Source organism: Galeopterus variegatus, unplaced genomic scaffold (genome assembly GCF_000696425.1).
Source record: "Galeopterus variegatus unplaced genomic scaffold, G_variegatus-3.0.2 Scaffold162, whole genome shotgun sequence".
NCBI classification, from domain to species: domain Eukaryota; kingdom Metazoa; phylum Chordata; class Mammalia; order Dermoptera; family Cynocephalidae; genus Galeopterus; species Galeopterus variegatus.
The window spans coordinates 885,267-904,833 of NW_007726273.1; the positions used below are offsets into that span (position 1 = coordinate 885,267).

The 19,567-nt window shown below is 43.7% G+C and overlaps 1 protein-coding gene across 1 annotated transcript in view; it reads left to right on the forward strand.

Annotated features, from left to right (window-relative positions):
- Positions 1-1,602: 1,602 nt before the first annotated feature.
- ITGAM (integrin, alpha M (complement component 3 receptor 3 subunit)) overlaps positions 1,603-19,567 on the forward strand; it is a 46,660-nt gene continuing 28,695 nt past the window's right edge. Inside the window, exons 1-12 of the mRNA XM_008594358.1 lie at positions 1,603-1,658; positions 2,807-2,912; positions 4,320-4,423; positions 4,733-4,803; positions 4,955-5,072; positions 8,112-8,242; positions 8,880-9,025; positions 9,905-10,058; positions 11,093-11,243; positions 13,382-13,455; positions 16,201-16,330; positions 16,607-16,749. Of these exons, the coding sequence (XP_008592580.1) occupies positions 1,631-1,658; positions 2,807-2,912; positions 4,320-4,423; positions 4,733-4,803; positions 4,955-5,072; positions 8,112-8,242; positions 8,880-9,025; positions 9,905-10,058; positions 11,093-11,243; positions 13,382-13,455; positions 16,201-16,330; positions 16,607-16,749 (1,356 nt within the window). The 5' untranslated portion in view covers positions 1,603-1,630. The remainder of the gene's footprint in view (positions 1,659-2,806; positions 2,913-4,319; positions 4,424-4,732; positions 4,804-4,954; positions 5,073-8,111; positions 8,243-8,879; positions 9,026-9,904; positions 10,059-11,092; positions 11,244-13,381; positions 13,456-16,200; positions 16,331-16,606; positions 16,750-19,567) is intronic.

Genomic DNA, 19,567 nt, shown 5'->3' on the forward strand with positions numbered 1-19,567 from the left:
GCTCGCAGAGCCGCTCTGCTCCCTCGTCATGATTTAACTTCAATCATGTGAGATACCCCAGTGAGAACTGCTGAGGCCAGGCAATTCACAGAACCATGACACATAATAATAAATTGTTGTTTTAAGTTGTTGACTTTTGAAGTGGTTTGCTCTGCAGCAATAGATAGCTGGAAATACTCGTAATCCTACCACCTTGGAGATAACCACTATTAACATTTTGGTTTTCCTGTGGATATATATTTTTAAATAGATAATTTAAAAAAATATACAGAATTTTTATGGATTTTTTTCAGTCAGCAAACATTTATTTTCACCTGGTTATTAGGAAAGTAGAACTAGGGGAAAAAGAAAATGTGTTGAGAAAGAATGAAAAAAATTATTGGCATGTGTATTAGTCCGTTTTGTGTTGCTATAACAGAAATACCTGAGACTGGGTAATTTATAAGGAAAAGAGGTGCATTTGGCTTACGATTCTGGGACAGCTGCATCTGGCACGGGCCTCAGGCTGCTTCTACTCATGGTGGAAAGTGGCAGGCAGCCGGCGGGTACAAGCAGATCACATGGCGAGAGAGGAAGCAAGAGAGAGAGAAGGTGCCAGGGTCTTTTTAAACAATTGGCTCTTGTGGGAACTAATAGAGTGAGAACTCACTCATTAATCCCCCCACCCATGGGGAGAGCATGAATCCATTCATGAGGGATCTGCCCTCATGAATCAATCAGTTTCCAACACTGCCACATTGGGGATCAAATTTCCACATGCGTTTTGGAGGGGACAACACATCCAAACTCCATCAGCTTGGGAATCACTTAGCAATCACATACAGGGTATGGTTTGGTGTTCCATATTTTATGAAAGTATTTTTCTGCATCTTTGAAAACAGAATTAGAAGCGACTGTACACAATGGAATGTGAGGATGTACCACAGAGTGAGATATCATTTAACTATTCCTCTGTTGTTGGATATTCAGGTTCTAGTTTTTCTCTATTAAAACCAATGCTGCAGTGAACAAGCTTGTATGTACATCTTTGACTGCACTTCTTAGCTATTCCTTCGGATAAATTTTTTTGGAAGTGAAAATTCTTGGGCAAAGGGTTTTTTACAAAAGCAAAGTAATATTTTAAAAGTTCCAGGTTTCCCTGTACTTGAGTTGTCCTTGTTATGGCTACAAAGGAGGACTGCTCTGGCTGAAGGGCACTCCTGTTTCCGTGGGCTGGAGGAGGGACATTTCACAAAGTGTGCTTTCGGGGAGACACAGAGCTTGACCTAACACTTGTTAGGTTTGTATTAATGTTTAGAATACACATTCCAGGAGGCAGGCCCTAAGCCTATTTTTAGTGCTTTGGCTAACCCCAGTAGCAAGTGGGTGACAAATGGCACCTTTTGGATAGTGATCTTGATGCTTTGGGCCAGGAAGCTGGGTAGGCAGGCTGTGTACAGTCCTGGGAGGAAGGTCAAGCAGGGCTGTGTGCTCACTGAGCCTCCACCCTCTTCCTTTGAGTGTCTAACCAATTTCTGCCCCTACTTCTCTTTTTCTGCCCTTCCTGGCTTTGGTGCCTTTCTTAAAGTGGCTCAGTAGCATCTGCAACCTCACGGTTCACGCTCCTTCCAGGTTCCTGCTTCTGTCAGCCATGACTCACAGAGTCCTTCTGTTAACAGGTACACCAGGGAATTGGCGGGGGGCCCTCCGAGTTGGGAGGAGAGAAACTTTTGGGTCTGTGAGTGAAGAGAAAGGGCACAGAATATGTAGGAGTCAGACTAGGATAGGCAAAGGGGATTTGGGGAAGGATAAGGAATTCAAGAAGAAGTGGACAGTAGAGCTATACCAAGATGGGATGGCCAGGGAAGCTTGGGTGAATGACTAAATTCATAGTCTGTGCAAGGCTGTTTGGTTGGTCCCCTCGCTGCACAGATGAGGGAGGTCTGGAGAGGTGAAGTGACATGTCCAAGGGTGCACAGCAGGTGCGGGACTCCCTTCCCAGGGTGTTTCCTCTTGGATTTCACCTTGCCACCTCTGTTTTGCCTCCTGTTCTAGTTTCCAAGGACCCAGGTGTTGAATGACTGATGAACCAAAATGATTTGAATTTGTTTCCTTTTATGTCTGATTTGTGGAGAATGAGCCAGGGAGAAAAGGAAATGCTTAAGAGTTGCATAGAAAGGAAATTATCTAACTAAGAGTCTATAGAAACTTGGTCATTGGGCAAATCATTGGTGACTGGGGGAAGAGGCCACTTGTGTGCTCAGAAAGGAGGGTGGTACTCAGAGAGGGCTGAATGAACCCATGACAGTGTCCTTAGGCCACAGGTCCACAGCTATGGCCTGTGGGTCAAATGTGGCACACCCCCTGTTTTTGTACAACCCGCCAGCCATAGATTGAAGATGAACACTTATAATCAACTTGATGATAGGGAACACTAAGTCTGAATGCCAGTTAAGTGAAATGTTGTACCCCCAAAAGGATCCATTCATCTCATTAGTAAGTCTGTATTACAAAAAAATTGTACTCAATGATTATATGTTGAGTTTCCTTAATGAAAAATGTGTGGAAATGTATTTTCTCTCTTGTTTTATGAGTACCTATGTAGTATACACTATTTGTTCTTGGCTTTCAGAACCTAAAATAGTTACTGTCTGGCCCTCTATTGAAAAAGTGTGCTGCCCTGCCCCAGGCCAACAGAGCTGGACCTGGGAGACAGACATTATGATGCTGGGTTAGGTGACTCTGGACAGGAAAATGCACAGGGCCGGCAGGCATGCTGTGTTCTTGACTGTATCCTTTCCTTTCCACCCTCCTGTTCTCCCTCCAGCCTTGGCCTTATGTCATGGGTTCAACCTGGACACTGAAAATGTAATAACCTTCCAAGAGAACGCAAAGGGCTTCGGGCAGAGTGTGGTCCAGTTTGAGGGGTCCCGGTAAGAGCCTCAGGTGGAGTTCCCTGTCTCACGTGCTTTCTCTCCAAGACTTAAATACCTGAACAAAATGGCAACTTCCTTGACTGATTTTTTGAGCATGTAATAAATTTACAGGGGTCTAAATTAAAAAAAAAATACAAAAGGGTGTAAGAATAAAAAATTTCTTGGGGCTGGCTGGTTAGCTTAGTTGGTTAGAACACAGCCTTATAACACCAAGGTCATGGGTTTGGATCCCCCTACCAGCCAGCTAACACTCTTTTCTCCCAGTTCCCTTCCCAGGAGGGACTCACCACAAATTATGGCCTGCCTTCAGGATGCCATCTGTTTTTGTAAATAAATTTTTTTATGGCTGCTTTTGAGCTACAATGGTAGAATCAAATAGCTGTGACAGAGACTATATGGCCCCCAAAGCCTAAAACATGTAACTTTACAGAAATAATATTTATGAAAATAACATTACCTTTACAGAAAAAGTGTGCTGGTCTCTGCTCTGTACTGCTCTTTGGTTTTTTCCCCCACTTGATATAGCTTAGTGGTTTTACCAGGTAAGAACATCACGAGCTTACTCATTCTGTTGTATGTCTGCATCATATTCCATTATTTAGATGTTCTGTAATTTACTTTAATGTCATTAAATTTCTTCTTGATGGACATTTAGATTATTTCCAAGCTTTTGCTGTATGAACAATGCTGTCATTTTGCACATGTGCAAATAAATTTGGAAGTAAATTCCTAGAAATGGGATTACTGGATGCAAGGGCACATATAAACATGTAATTATAATAGATTTTTTCAGATTACCCTCTATAGAGGTGGCAACAATTTACACTCACAACAGATATTTGTGCAAACACCTACTTCCCCACCCACTTGCCAGCTCAGCATGTTATCAAAGTTACTGATCTTTGCAAATGCATAGGTGAGAAATGTTATCTCAGTTTAGTTTTAAATTGTTTTCTCTTTTTATGAGAGATGTATTTCCTTTTCTGTGAACACTTTTCTTATCTGTTGCCTATTTTTCTATTTTTTTTTCTCTTATTGGTTTTTACAAACTTTGACTATATTGAGGAAAAAAGTCTGGGGTAGGAGTTTCTAACCTCCTTCTCCCTCAGTTTTTCATCTGTCTTTTTGACTTTGCTTATGGTAATTTAGCACATACAGAAATTTATCTCAAGTGACTGTGTGGTTGAATTTATCCATTGTTTTTAATGACCTCTGGGTTTTACGTCATTCTTAGGCCCCTCCCATTCTGAGATTTAAAAATTTCCCATTGTTTTCTTTGCTAATTTCTCCTATTTATAGAAATTCAGGAATCCATGTGAGAGTCCCCACTTGCCTCTGGGTGGTGGAATTTCTCCTTCTCTCCCCACATATCAGAGTTTTCTCTACTCCCACATCTCTCCCCAGGGTGGTGGTTGGAGCGCCCCAGGAGATAAAGGCTGCCAACCACACAGGAGGCCTCTACCAGTGCGACTACAGCATGGGCAGGTGTGAGCCCATCCAGCTGCAGGGTGAGCCACTGCCCTGCCTTGGACCCAGGGCCAGGATTTCATCTGTGAACACACCTGGACTCGCCAGGCATTCCTATGTTCTGCAGAATCTGTGGTTGGGGGGAACATGGGTCTGGCTCTCCTGCCTCTGCTCTGTCTGCAGACTCTACCCCAGACACCCCAGCCCCTCCATGTTCCTTTCCTATGACCTAGGTTCCCCCTTGACCTGTCAGACCTCCTTGTCTCCCAGGTCCATGTGACCCCTGCCCAGCTCTTACACAGCCCCTTTCATCCCTCTGAGGGTGACAATGCACATATCTGTCCCCTCAGTCCCCCCAGAGGCTGTGAACATGTCCCTGGGCCTGTCCTTGGCAGCTGCTACCAACCCCTCTCAGCTTCTGGTGAGTTGCCCTGAGTCACAGGAGTGTCCTGAGGGGAGGAATGGGGACCCGGGGCTAGTGGAGCTGGGGTCTTATGGAGAGTAGAGGTGCTGGGATGAGAAGGGGGGAGGGAGCAAGGGAAACCCCTTCCACTGGCACCCTGCCCCACCAGGCCTGTGGCCCCACCGTGCACCAGACTTGCAAGGAGAACACATATGTGAGTGGCTTCTGCTTCCTGTTTGGATCCAACCTACTGAAGCAGCCCCAGAGGTTCCCAGATGCCCTCAGAGGTAGGTCACCTTTGGCAGAGGGTACAGACAGGCAGCGTGAGACTGGATGGTGGGAAGCAGGACTGGGCTGGGTGTGACTGGTCTAGGTGCAGAGGGCAGGGGTTCCATCACTCTACCACACTGCCCCACTTTACCATCTTCATATCTATATATTCATATTTTACTTGTTTCTTATCTGTTTTTCTTTTGTAGTGTAGGTTCCACAAGAGCAGGGACATTGTCTTGCTTGTTCACTGCTCTATACCCTTGTATCTGTTGCTGCTTAACAAACTACCCCGAAGTTCCTGTCAGTCAGGAGTCTGGGCATGGCTTAGCTGGGTGCCTCTGCCTCAGAGTCTCTCATGAGATTGAACTTGAGGTGTTCAGCCAGGGCTGTGGTCTCATCAGAAGGCTTGACTGGGGGGCCGGCCCGGTGGCGCACTGCCACAGTGCGCCGCTTGAGAGCGTGGCGGCCCTCCCGCCGAGGGTTCGGATCCCACGTACAGACCGGCCGCTCACTGGCTGAGTGAGGTGCGGGTGCAGCACCAAGGGTTGCGATTCTTCCCGCCGAGGGTTCGGATCCCATGTACAGACCGGCCGCTCACTGGCTGAGTGAGGTGCGGGTGCAGCACCGAGGGTTGCGATTCCTGCGGGTGCAGCACCAAGGGTTGCGATTCTGTTGCCGGTCACGAAAAAAGACAAAAAGGAAAAAAAAAGAAGGCTTGACTGGGAAGACCTGCTTCCAAGCTTATGCTTGTGGTTGTTGGACTGAGGGCCTCAGCTCCTCACTGGCTGTTGGCTGGAGGCCTCACTCAGTTTCTTGCCGTGTGGGTCTCTCCATAAAGAAGCTCATGGAATAGCAACTGGCTTCCCTCAAAGTGAGTGAGTGAGAGAGCAGATGGGAGGAGTGGGCACCCAAGACGGAAGCCACAGTCTTTCCATAGCCTAGTCTCAGAAGTAACATCTCATGACCTCTGCCATATTCTGTTCCTTTGAGTGAGTCAGAGTCCAGCTCACACTCAAGGACTGGGCCATGGGTTATTGCCAGGAGGAGGGAATAGTGGGGACCATCCTGCTGGCTGCCTGCCATGTCCCTGTTCCCCAAATGTTTGTTGATTCAAAGAGAGAGTGAGTGAATTTCCCAAGCTGCTTTCTGCCATTGCTTGGCCATCTTTTTAGGTGTCTCCAAGTTTGTTCTCTTCTTGCCCACGGGTTCCTCCTGCTGATGTCACCCAGTTCTGTGGCTTCAGCTGCCACCTCTATATCTCTCTCTTCAGTTCCCATCTCAGGAGTTCAAGACCACTTCTTTCAAAAAACACTTTCATTTATTGAAAAATATGTAATACATGCACTTGATTCAAAATTCAAAAGGCACTAAAGAATATACAGTAACCTCCCCCTCTGCCCTTTTGCCTGCCAGCCTCCTGTTTCCTTCCAGGATGCAATCACTTTTGCCAGTTTCTCATGTCATCATCTGGGGGTGCTCCTTGTATTTACAAACATATACATATGTGTATTCTTCACTTTCGTGCCACAGATGGTGGCATGCTACACACATTGTTCTAGATCTTAATATTTTCACTTAACAACATATCTTTGAGGTTTTCAAAAAATCTCCTGGCTAGGGCTGGCCAGTTAGCTGAGTTGGTTAGAGTGTGGTGTTGTAACACCAATGTCAAGGGTTTGGATCCCCGAACTGGCCAGCCATCATTAAAAAAAAAAAAAAAGAAATTCTGGCTAATCTTCTTTGTATATTTTCCATATAAACATTAGAATCTGCTTGTGAGTTACAAAAAAAAAAAAAAAAAAAAAAAAACAAACAAAAAACAACCCAGTACTTTTTTGAGTACTTTTATTTTATTTCTGTCAATGATCTTAAGGTAAAATTGTCCTTTCTGCTTTTAGTGTTCAGTTCCGTGAATTTTAATATATTTTGTGTGACCACCACCATAGTCAGGATACAAAAAAGTTCTGTTATCTCCTCAAAACTCCTCTGTGCTATTCCTTTTTTGTCAGATGCCTCCTTCCTTCACCCCCAGTCCCTGGCACCCACCGGTTCTCTGTCACTATAGTTTTGTCTTTTCAAGAATGTGGCATAAATGAAATTGTAACCTTTTGAGAAAAGCTTCTTTCGCTAGCATAATGCATCTGTGATTTATCCACGCTGTTGTGTGTACTGGTAGCTCATTCCTTTTTTATTGCTGAGTAGTATTCCATTGTACGGATTTATCACAGTCCCAGTCACCAGTCCATCCATTCACTCATTGAAAGATGTTTGGCTTGTTTCGAATGTCTGACAGTCTTGAACAGAGCAGTATAAACTCCTCACTGCTATGGCAATCTTTGTAAAATATAAAACAAACCATCTAACTTCCTTCAGTGGCTCTCCATTGCCTAAAGGATAAGGTCAGACTTCCTATTGGAGTAGAGAGGCCCTTCCCAAGTGTTCTCTGCTCAATATCATAGCCTTGTCTCCAGCCCCATCACATACATTATCCCTGTAGTGTAAGTTCCATTTTTAGATTCTGTCTGAATCCTTTTAGACCACATCACAGGGTGGGAGCCAGGGGGAGAGTACCTTGACATCACTTTTCTCTTTCCCTCCAGTCCCCTACTGAGCCTCCTAACTAGCCACATCCAACTAGAGCCAGAGGGCAAAGGAGCCCTGTTGATGTGGTCCACGTAGGTCGACCTCCTGGGCTACAAAGCAGAGTGGAGGAGGGTGGAAAGAGAATTTGGGGTTGGGGGCAGATGGGCGGAGCATGTCCCACATACCTTTACACGTGCTCTCCTTTTTCTATAATTTATTTCTCCCTTTGTATTTCTGGCAAATTATTTCTTGCTCTTTATTGATCCCGTGAAATATTACCACTTTCTCTGACTTCCTTGGGCAGAATTAGCCAAAAATTTCCATATCATTTTGCCCATGTTTTTATTTACCTTGCAGCATGGATTGACTCTTATTTGCCACTTATTGTCATTGCCCAGCAGAGAGGTGACATGCAAAAAGTGAACATCAAGTAATTACTTAATCAGTTTATACTTTTCCCTCTTCCCTAGAGTGTCCTCAGCAAGATAGTGACATCGCCTTCTTGATTGATGGCTCTGGTAGCATCAACCCAACTGACTTCCAGAGGATGAAGGAGTTTGTCTCAGTTGTGATGGAACGATTAAAACAGTCCAAAACCTTGGTGAGGTTAGGGAAAAGCCCGTATAACCTGGCAAATATATGGCAACTTTCCCCTCGTACTTCAAGTGCAGATGTTGCCAAAGTGACAATCGATTCTGGTTTTCCTTCGCTGTCCTCTGTCCCCTTGATTGATGGCTCTGGTAGCATCAACCCAACTGACTTCCAGAGGATGAAGGAGTTTGTCTCCGTTGTGATGGAACGATTAAAACAGTCCAAAACCTTGGTGAGGTTAGGGAAAAGCCTGTATAACCTGGCAAATATATGGCAACTTTCCCCTCGTACTTCAAGTGCAGATGTTGCCAAAGTGACAATCGATTGTGGTTTTCCTTCGCTGTCCTCTGTCCCCCTGTCTGGTTGCAGCTACAGCATTCTTTCAACCCTTTGTAAAGCAGGCAGCTGTGACTAGTAGATAAGCTTGGCATGGGAGGTGGAACCTGCATGTCATCTCTCGTTCAGTTCCAGTATTGAGGAGTAGGAGCTGGTGGCAGATCTCTGTCCTGGTGACAGAAGGGTTGGGGGCAGTGTAGAGAAGGAATTTGGAGACTGGAGTGTTTCAAGATTTCTGTAAGGCTTCCCAGGAGATGTCTAAGGGGGCGGGTGCACCTTCCCCGGGGTAATGCCAGGGGCCTCGTCCCCAGTTCTCTTTGCTGCAGTACTCAGAAGAGTTCCAGACTCATTTTACCTTCAAGAAATTCAAAGAAAATCCTAACCCGAGATCGCTGGTGAGGCCAATAGGACAGCTGCTCGGGAGGACGTACACTGCCACAGGAATCCGCAAAGTAGTGTAAGTCCTCCCTTTGCTTAGGATGGAATGAACAGGAGATATTTTTAGCTGGGCTTTGAAGGATTAGGGCGTTGTCCAGACAGGGGTGGGATAAAGGATATTTCCAGTGGAGGGAATAGCAGGAGAAAAGGTGTGGAGGAGGGACTGTGCAGGGTAAGTTCACGAAAAAACAAGTTACAAGTAAAGGCGAGAGTGAAGGCAGGAAGGGCAGGAAAGGGCTGGAGGGACGCTAGGAAGATCAGTCGACGTCAGGTCACCAAAGGCGGCCTTATAGCCAGTGGGGATGCACTGAAAGGGGTAAGCAGTGGGGAGACCTCACCATGTCTTGTTTAGGAAAGTTCTGTCTGATTTCAGTGTGTGTGTGGGAGTTTGGGATGAAGTTCAGGTAGACGGGCTGAAGAGCTGTTGCGGTGTTACAGGAGAGGTCCGATGAAGGCCCAATTAAGTTTATTTCTTTAAAAAAATTTTTTTTGAGTTGAAAAGTAATAATATTGAGTTTAAAAAAACCGAACTTTGAGGCTGGCCAGTTAGCTCAGCTGGTTAGAGCTTGGTGTTGATAACACCAAGGTCAAGGGTTTGGATCCCCGTACCAGCCAGTTGCCAAAAACAAAACAAAAATAAATAAATAAATAACGAAACTATGCAAAAGTATATAAAGGTCATGAAGGCTTCCTTTCCTTCCATTCCTCTCCCCTCCCCTCCTTCCTTTCCAGGTCTTGGGGCAGATGCATCTCAGTGTTCAGTCTCAGGGGAGGCCGAGCCCCTGCTAGACAGAGCTCGGCTGTATCTGTGCCTGTGACTCTGCTGACAGTGCTTCCTAACATTAATAGCATCTCTGTCTACTTGCATTTGACTTTGTCCCTCCTCTTGCCTGCACAGAAGAGAACTGTTTAACAGTGAAAATGGAGCCCGGGAGAATGCCTTTAAGATCCTAATTGTCATCACAGATGGAGAAAAGTTTGGCGATCCCTTACGTTACGAGGATGTCATCCCTGAGGCAGACAGAGAGGGAATCATTCGCTATGTTATTGGGGTAGGAAATGTGACTCTTGGGCCTGATGCTTCTGTGGAGGGTTTTGACTTGGATATAACCTCCCTTCGATTTGTAAATATCAATAGAATCAAAGTGAGGTGAGGGTTACTGCTAGTCTATATGTGCCCATATCAGTTATCTATTGTCATGACAATGCTGTGTAACAAAAATCCCAAAATTCAGTGGCTTGAACTAACAGATAAGTCTGTAGGTCAGCTGGGCAGTTTTCCTGGTCCCAGCTGGGCTCACTCACACCTCTGTAATCAGCTGCAGGTTGGAGGCAGATCTGCTGATCTTGGCTGGGCTCTCCATTTCTGAGGGAACCAGCCATGTCTGTCTGCTGGACTAGATGCCCTTGGTTGAAACAACTGGGGTGACTTGAATCTTCTGCTCCCTGGGTCTTATTCTCTGGTGGCCTTGCCTGGGCATGGTGAAGGCAGAGAAACAAGAGAGCAAATGAACATGTCGCAAGTGGTCTTTCAAGCCTCTGTTTGCATCATGTTTGATAACTTCCATGGGCTTAAGTTAAGCAAGACATGGCTGAACCCAGAACCAATGAGTGGGGCAGATTACTCCACCAAGAGTTGGAGGGTAGAAACAAATTTGGGGGAAAGGGCTTGGATACAGGGAGATGAAAACAGTAAGGATCATCAGTGTAATCAAACTCCCACAGCCCCTTGTGTGACACAGAAAAAGCTATCATCATGGATGCATGGCTTGGCAAGTAGGAAATACTTTCATGTAAAAATAAAGTCTCTCCTTTTTCTGGGGGGAGGTCTCAGCCCCACACCAGGAGGCATGGCATAGCAAATGGATCAAAGGCTGGGTTTTAGTCCCCAGTTGCTCCCTTGGCAGAGTGCTCTGTGCAGTGTCCAACCTGCCCAACTATACTTGGCAGCCCTGTCACAGGGACCTTTGGTGCATTCTCTCATTTGACAAATAATGTCTCAGATTCTTTTCCTGAAGAATTTTCTTTGCTAGATGATACTGCTACCCCTGGACAGTGTCTGATTTTCCCCGTTTCTTGGTAATAGGTAGGAGACGCCTTTAGAAATGAGAAATCCGTCCAAGAGCTTAATACCATTGCCTCCAAGCCACCTAGTGATCACGTGTTCCGGGTGAATAACTTTGAAGCTCTAAAGACCATTCAAAACCAGCTTCAGGAAAAGATCTTTGCAATTGAAGGTAAGCCAGGTGTCTCAGTGCAGCTCCAGATGCAGCCTTCCACCCCCATACATACAATTTCCTCTTCAAACCAGCCTCTCCCAACCCTTGCCACCCTGACCCTCAGCACTGACCACTTCCCCTGGCCTCACTCAGTCAATTCCTTTGAAATCAGAGAATCTAGACTTTTATCTCTAATTTTGCAAGTCTTGGCTATGGGCTGATAGATTGGATTGTGGGGGAGTCAGTTCCCACACACTGTCTTTTCAAATATTTGTATGTCTTGCCAACATTTGTCTGTTTGGTTCACTGTTGTATCCCCATTGCCTAGAAGAGTGCCTGGTACATAGAAGGTACACAATAAATATTTGTTGCATAGAAGTGGTGGGAGTGGGCATCCTTGTCTTGTTCTAGTTCTTAGTTCTTCTACCTTTCCCCAAAGGTATGATGTTAGCTGTGGGCTTGTCATCTATAGCCTTTATTGTATTAAGATACTTTCCTTCTATGCCTAATTTTTTGAGAGTCTATCATGAAGAGATGTTAAATTTTATCAAATACTTTTTCTGCATCTATCAAGATGATCATATGTTCTTTTTCTTTCATTCTGCTGATGTGATGTATTATGTTTATTGACTTGTGTTTGTTGAACCATCCTTGCATCCCTGGGATAAATTCCACGTGATCATGGTGTATAATCTTTCTGATGTGCTGCTGGATTTGGTTTGCTAGTATTTTATTGAGGATTTTTGCATCTGTATTCATTAGGGATATTGGCCTATAGTTTTCTTTTTTTGTTGTGTCCTTGCCTGGTTTTGGTATCAGGATAATGCTGGCCTTGTAGTATGAGTTTGGAAGAATTCGGAATACTTCAAATTTTTGAAATAGTGTATTTAAGAAGTATTGGTATTAATTCTTTAAATGTTTGGTAGAATTCAACAGTAAAGCTATCTGGTCCTGGGCTTTTCTTTGTTGGGAAAATTTTTATGACTGATTCAATCTTGTTACTTATTGGTCTATTTAGGTTTTCTATTTCTTCTTGGTTCAGTCTTGGTAGGTCATAAGTGTCCAGGAATTTATCCATTTCCTCTAGGTTTTCATATTTATTGATGTATAGTTGTTCATAATAGTCTCTAATGATCCTTTGCAGTTTGATGCTATCTGTTGTAACATCTCCATTTACATTTCTGATTTTATTTATCTGGGTCTTTTCTTTTTTTTTCTTGGTTAGTCTGGCTAATGGTTTGTCAATTTTATTTATCTTTTCAAAGAACCAACTTTTCATTTGATTAACCTTTTGTATCGCATTTCTACTCTCAATTTCATTTATTTCTGCTGTGATTTTTATTATTTCTTTTTTTCTACTTATTTTGGGTTTAGTTTGTTCTTGCTTTTTTAGTTCTTCAAGGTGCATTGTTAGGCTGTTTATTTGAAATCTTTCTATTTTTTTGATGTAGGCATTTATTGCTATAAAATTTCTTCTTGATACTGCCTTGACTATATCCCAGAGGTTTTGGTACGCTGTATTTCTCTTTTCATTAGTTTCAATAAATTTTTTGATTTTTTTCTTAATCTCTTCTTTGACCCATTGGTTGTTCAAAAGTGTGTTGTTTACTTTCCATGTATTTGTGTAGTTTTGCAAGTCCCTCCTGTTATTGATTTCTTTCTTTCTTTTTTTTTTTTTTCCTTTTTGTCTTTTTTCGTGACCGGTAACAGAATCGCAACCCTTGGTGTCGCGCCCGCACCGCGCTCAACCAGTGAGCGGACCGGTCTCTATATGGGATCCGAACCCTCGGCGGGAGCGCCACCACGCTCCCAAGCGGCGTACTCTACCGAGTGCGCCACCGGGCTGGCCCTTGTTATTGATTTCTAGTTTTATTCCATTATGGTCAGAAAAAATAACTGATATGATTTCTATTTTTTTGAACATGTCGAGACTTATTTTGTGTCCTAACATGTGGTCAGTTCTGGAGAATGTTTCATGTGCTGGTGAAAAGAATGTGTATTCTGTAGTTATTGGATGAAATGCTCTGAATATGTGTGTTAGTTGTTCTGGTCTTTTTATGTGGGAGGAATGCAACCTGGACACCTCTAGTCTGCCATCTTGCCCCACATCCTCTCTCTTCTGTTTTCTTTAATGCAGAGAGCTTTCCTTCTTACAGGTACTCAGACAGGAAGTACCAGCTCCTTTGAGCATGAGATGTCTCAGGAGGGCTTCAGTGCTACCATCACCTCGGTAAGTGTCTGTATTAGTCCGTTTATGTCGCTTATAACAAAATGCCTGCAACTGGGAGATTTATAAAGAAAATGAAATTTATTGCTTATAGTTTCTGAGGCCGTGAAGTCCAAAGTCCATCTGGTGGTGGTGACAGTGACCCAGGGGTCTCGCATTGCAAGTTGGTAGAAGCAGAGAGTGCAGAGAGAGAGAAAGACAGATTCTCCTCTTTTAATGCCCTCAGAATCATGCCCCAACCACCATTTTTAATCCATTTGCTACTGCACAGTCCTACAATCCAATTACCTCTTTAAGGCTCCACCTTTTAACTACCGTGATAGTATTTCCCACCCTCTTAACAGTCACAGTGGGGGCTAACTTTCTTTCTTTTTTAAGATGACGGGTAAGGGGATCTTAACCCTTGATTTGGTGTTGTCAGCACCACGCTCTCCCAAGTGAGCTAACCGGCCATCCCTATAGAGGGATCTGAACCCATGGCCTTGGTGTTATCAGCACCACACTCTCCCAAGTGAGCCACGGGCTGGCCCTGGGGGCTAACTTTCTAATACATAAAACTTGGGGAACACAATTCAAGCTTCAATGAGTTTTGCGGGGACATAATTCAATCCACTACATTCCTCCGCTGGCCCCCTCCAAACTCATGTGTTTTCACATGCAAATACATTCATTTCATCCCCAAAGTCTCAACCTGTTTCAACTCAAAGGTCCAAAGTTCAAAGGCCCATCTGTGAAATCAGTACAAGTTATCTACTTCCAAGGTACAATGGTGGGACAAACATAGGGTATATATTCCCATTCCAAAAGGGAGATATAGGCAAAAGAAAGATATAACAGGTCCTAAATAAGTCTGAAACCCAGCAGGGCAGGCGTTAAATCTCAAAGCTGGTGAATCATGTACCTTGACTCTGTTCAACGTTCTCTGCCCACTGGTGTGAGGGTTGGGTCCCTGAGTCCTCTGGCAGCTCCACTCATATGGCTTTCCTGGTCTCAGGTGATGCTTTACTCTTAAAGGCTGGTGTTGCATGCCGGTAGCTCCACAGGTCTGTGGTCTCCATGGTGGTTCCACTCTCACTGCTCTACTAGACATGGCGCCAATGAGGTTTCTCTGCTGCAACTCTGATCCCACTTTCTGCTCGGTATTGCTCTAGCAAAGGTTGTCTGTGGTGACTCCACCCCTGTGACAGATCTCTTCCTGGGCCCCCAGACTTTTCCATACATCCTCTGAAATCAGGGTGGAGGCTGCCAAGCCTCCACAGCTCTAGCATTCTGCAAGCTGCAGACCTAACACCATGTGGATGCTGCCAAAGCTTCCAGCTTGTATTTTCCAAAGCTGCATGTCCAGCCACACCTGGGGCCAATTTACGCACAGCTGGAGCAGCCAAAGCAGCTGGGGTGCTGGTGCTGGAAGCAGCTTCCCAAGGTGGTCCTGGGAAATGAGCCTGTGGAGGGTGCCTCAGGCCTTTTCCCCAAGATCATTTTGTCTCCCTAGGCCTTTGGGCCTGAAATGGGAGGGTTGGCCCCAGAGGCTTCTGCAATGACTTCAGGGTCTTTTCCCCTTCTCTTGATAATCCCATTCTTTTGTGTTAATCTTCTTAGTACCATTGAATTTTTCTTCTGATAATGCTCTCTGCTTCTCTACCACATAGTCAGGCTGCAAATTTTCCAAATCATTACACTCTGTTTCCCTTTTAAATTCTAGCTTTATGTCATGCCTTTGCCACCATAACTCAGTGCAGGCTGTTAGAAGCAGCCGTACAGCTTCCTTAATGCTTTGCTGCTTAGAAATTTCTTCCACTAAATATTCTGGTTCACAACTCCGAGGTTCTAACTTCCACAAAATCCTAGAGCATGGACAGAATGCAGCCAATTTTTTTGCCAGTTCATAGCAAGGGTGATCTTTGCCCCAATTTCCAGTAAACTTCTTACTTCTATTTGAGACCTCCTCAGAATGGTCTTTACAGTCCGTATTTCTATTAGCATTCTATTTGCCACCACATAACCAGTCTCTAAGACATTCCAAACTTTCCCTCATTTTTTTTCTTCTTCTGAGTCCTCAAATCTCCTCTAACCTTTGTCCAACACCCATTTCCAAAGCTGCTTCCACATTTTCAAGTATTTTTTATAAGCAACACTCCACTCCTTGGTACCAATTTTCTGTATTAGTACGTTTCTGTTGCTTATAACAAAATACCTGCAACTGGGTGATTTATAAAGAAAATGAAGTTTATTGCTTACAGTTTCTGAGGCTGGGAAGTCCAGAGTCCATCTGGTAGTGGCAACAGTGACCCAGGGGCCTCACATTGCAAGATGGTGGAAGCAGAGAGAGCAAGAGAGAGGGACAGACTCTCCTCTTCTTTTAACGCCCTCAGAACCACGCCCCGACCACCATTATTAATCCATTCACTACTGCACAGTTCTACAATCCAATCACCTCTTCAAGGCTCCACCTTTTAACTACCATAATAGGATTTCCCACCCTCTTAATAGTCACAGTGGGGGCTAAATTTCTAGTACATAAAACTTGGGGAACACAGTTCAAGCTTCAATGAGTTTGGGGGACATAACTCAATACACTATAGTGTCTTTCATAAATTGGGGGAGGAGGGGAAAGAAGAAGAAAGAGAAGAGGTGCAGGGGTTTGGGGGCTCTTCTCTGTGATGGGTACTTGTTGGGAGGTGCCTCTTTGATGGGCGGCAGTGATTCCTTCCCCCTTCATCATCAATCCTGTTCTGCCCCTTTTTTCAGAATGGTCTCTTGGTGGGCACTGTGGGGAGCTATAACTGGGCTGGTGGAGCCTTCCTGTATACATCAAAGGATAAAGTTACCTTCATCAACACAACCAGGCTGTATTCAAACATGAGTGATGCTTACTTGGGTAAGTGGAGGGCAAGGACTGTTCTAAGAAAGGGTCAGCATGTGCCATAACTTAATTAGCGTGGATGTTATTGGATCTTTTATAGGCCCCTGGGATGGCATTAAAGACAGAAATTTTAAAATTTAATTATGTTCACAAAGAGGAATATAGTGCAGGGCTCAGTTACCCTAACTTACCAAGCATGAGGCTGGCCCATTGCCCCTACTAAAGAGATGGGCCTGTATGGTGGGGAGGTGGGCAGGGAAAGCACTTTACCTTTTGGACCATCATCTGCAGGTTATGCTGCCACAGTCATCTTGCAGAACCAGGTGCAAAGCCTGGTTCTTGGGGCACCACGATATCAGCATATTGGCTTGGTGGTGATGTTCAGACAGAATGCTGGAGCCTGGGAGTCCAAAGGTGATGTCAGGGGCAGCCAGGTGAGTGCACAGTGCATGGAGCATGAGTGTGAACACAGAGCTGTGTTGGGGGCTTAGGATTCCAGGGTGGACATCTCCAGAAGTCATCTGTGGCAGAGTCTTGTGAAGACTTTTGAGGCTTTGAGCTGGAGAGTCATAGGATCCACTTTGCGTTTGAGAATGCAGTGTCCTCAGCTTTCCTAACAACAATAAATAACACCACTTGACCTGTACAGAGCTCTCTGTGAGCCTACCTGTAACCAGAGCTGGTATTCAGCCAGTACATAATCAGTATATTAGTTATTAAAGTATTAAATGGCTTCTTTCCTTCACCCATGTACTCTGGTCCTTCCAAAGGGTAAGGCAGGGCACCTCAAGGGTCTTTGGGACTTGCTTCCCCAAGCCCCTGCTTAGTACCTGGGCAGCCTTAGCAATCCACTGTTTTGAATATCAGTCCCTCAAAAGCAGTATGGTTGCATATTATGTGGGAACTGGTGTGTGAGGCAGATCTCTAGTCAAAATCATCTCAAGGTCCTAAAACAGGACTGCACTATGATATTATGCCTTCAGTTCCATGTGTGTTCCTTTAATTTTTATCAGTGGTTCTCTCTTTGGCCTGTAATTAATGCATCATATGTGGATGAAACCAGTTTTCCCTGATACCTGAACAGCTTATCAGAATTCTTTGCCAATAGTTGAATTCTTCATGTGGTTTTTCCACGCGTTTTACCAACACATACTTACCGTTGATGGCATCAGTGCCTGGTGCATATAAGGGATGGGGTGGGGGACAATGTGTAGGGGAATTTCAGGAAGTCAAGTGTGGATGTGATGATACTTCTCTGATTTGTGAGTGTGGTCCGGGATCGCAAAGGGAAGGCTGGCTGGTCCACTCCCCCCATCACACGCAGGTACATGCAAATTACCATTAAGGGTGATAAATGCTTAAACTGGGACCGTCTGGGATGTCTGAGAACAAATGGGAGGGGCACCCCCACAAGGTCATTAGGGAAGGCTTCCTGGAGGAAGTGACAGTTAAGCCAAGTCCTGGGGTAGAAGAACTAGAGAAGTGAAGGAGGAAGGGAAGGACCAGAGGAGGGAGAGAACATTGGATAGAGTCCAGAGAGTGGGTGTACAGAGGTGGGAGGCATGATGGGAGAAAACGCTGGGAGGAAAGGTAGGTGCAGTTTATCCCAGGCACGCAGGGCTTGTTCAGCCTTCAAAAAATCAACGTTGCAAAAGTGGACAAGCTGATCTTAAAGCTCATATGGAAATACAAGGGACCCAGAATAGGCAAAACAATCTTGAAAAAGGAGAACAAAATTGGAGGACTCACACTTCCCAATTCAAAACACAAATCCACAGAGCCAGAAAGCAGATTGATGATTGCCAGGGGATGGGGGCGGAGGTGGGAATTGACAGAGACTGCTAACAATACAGCAGTTTCTCTCTGTATTGGGAGATGGAAGCCTTCTGGAATTAGTGGTGATGGTTGTGCAGCATTGTGAATAAACTAAAAACTACTGAATTTTATACTGTAAGATGGTGAATTTTGTGTTATGTGAATTTTATTTAAATTAAAAAAAAAGACATTTTGAAAAAAAAAATCAATGTAGTTCAGCATAATAACCGATTAGAAAAGAAAAAACTGAATTTTATACTGTAAGATGGTGAATTTTGTGTTATGTGAATTTTATTTAAATTAAAAAGAAGATATTTTGAAAAAAAAAATCAATGTAGTTCACCATAATAACCGATTAGAAAAGAAAAGCATGTAATCATCTAAATAGATAAAGAAAAAGAATTTGACAAAATACAACATGCTTTCATCATTAAAAGCTTTCAGAAAACTAGGAACTGAAGGGAATATTCCCAACCTGAAAAAGAGCACTTACAAAAAATCTACAGCTGGTATCGTATTTAAAGGTGAAAGAGAATGCTTTTCTCCTAAAATTGGAAACAAGGCAAGAATATCCACTTTTATTATTTCTATTTAACATTGTACTGGAAGACCTAGCCAGTGTAATAAAGAAGAGAAAAGAGAGAGAGAAAAAAACCATACAGAGTGGAAAGAAAGAAATAAAAATATCTCTATTTGCAGACAACATAATTGCATGGAAAATTCCAAAGAATCTGCAAAAATCTACTATAAACTAATAAGTTATTTCAATAAGTCCTCAGGATACAAGATCAATATATAAAAATTAGTGTATTTCTTTAGTGTCATTAAACAATTAGAAATTTAAATTTAAAAAATACCCTTTACAATAACAACAAAGACCATCAAATACTTAGGTAAAAATCTAACAAAACGTATTTAATACCTATATGCTGAAAACTATGAAACACTAATGAGAGAAATGAAAGACTTAAATAAATGAAGAGATATACTGTGGTCATGGATTGAAAGACTCAATATTGTAAAGATGTCAATTCTCCCCAACTAGACCTATAGATTCAATGGAACAAAATCCTGGAAGTAATTTTGTAGAATTAATAACCTGATTCTAAAATTTATATGGAAAATCAAAGACAGTGGAATATCTAAAATAGTTTTGAAAAGAATTTAGATAAATAGCATTAGGTAATTAGTGGAAGACTCACATACTACCTGTTTCAAGACTCATTACAAAGTTACAATAATGAAGACAGTGTGGTATTGGCAAAAGTTAGATAAGTGGAACAGAAGAGTCCCAAAATAGACACACGTAATAGCCAACTGATTTTCTTTTTAAAAAATGTTCTCCTGTACCATCACCACAAGACTCCCTCTTGCTCTCCCTTTACAGCCACCACATCCCCTTTCCCCCTCTCCCTAATCCCTGGCAACCACTAATCT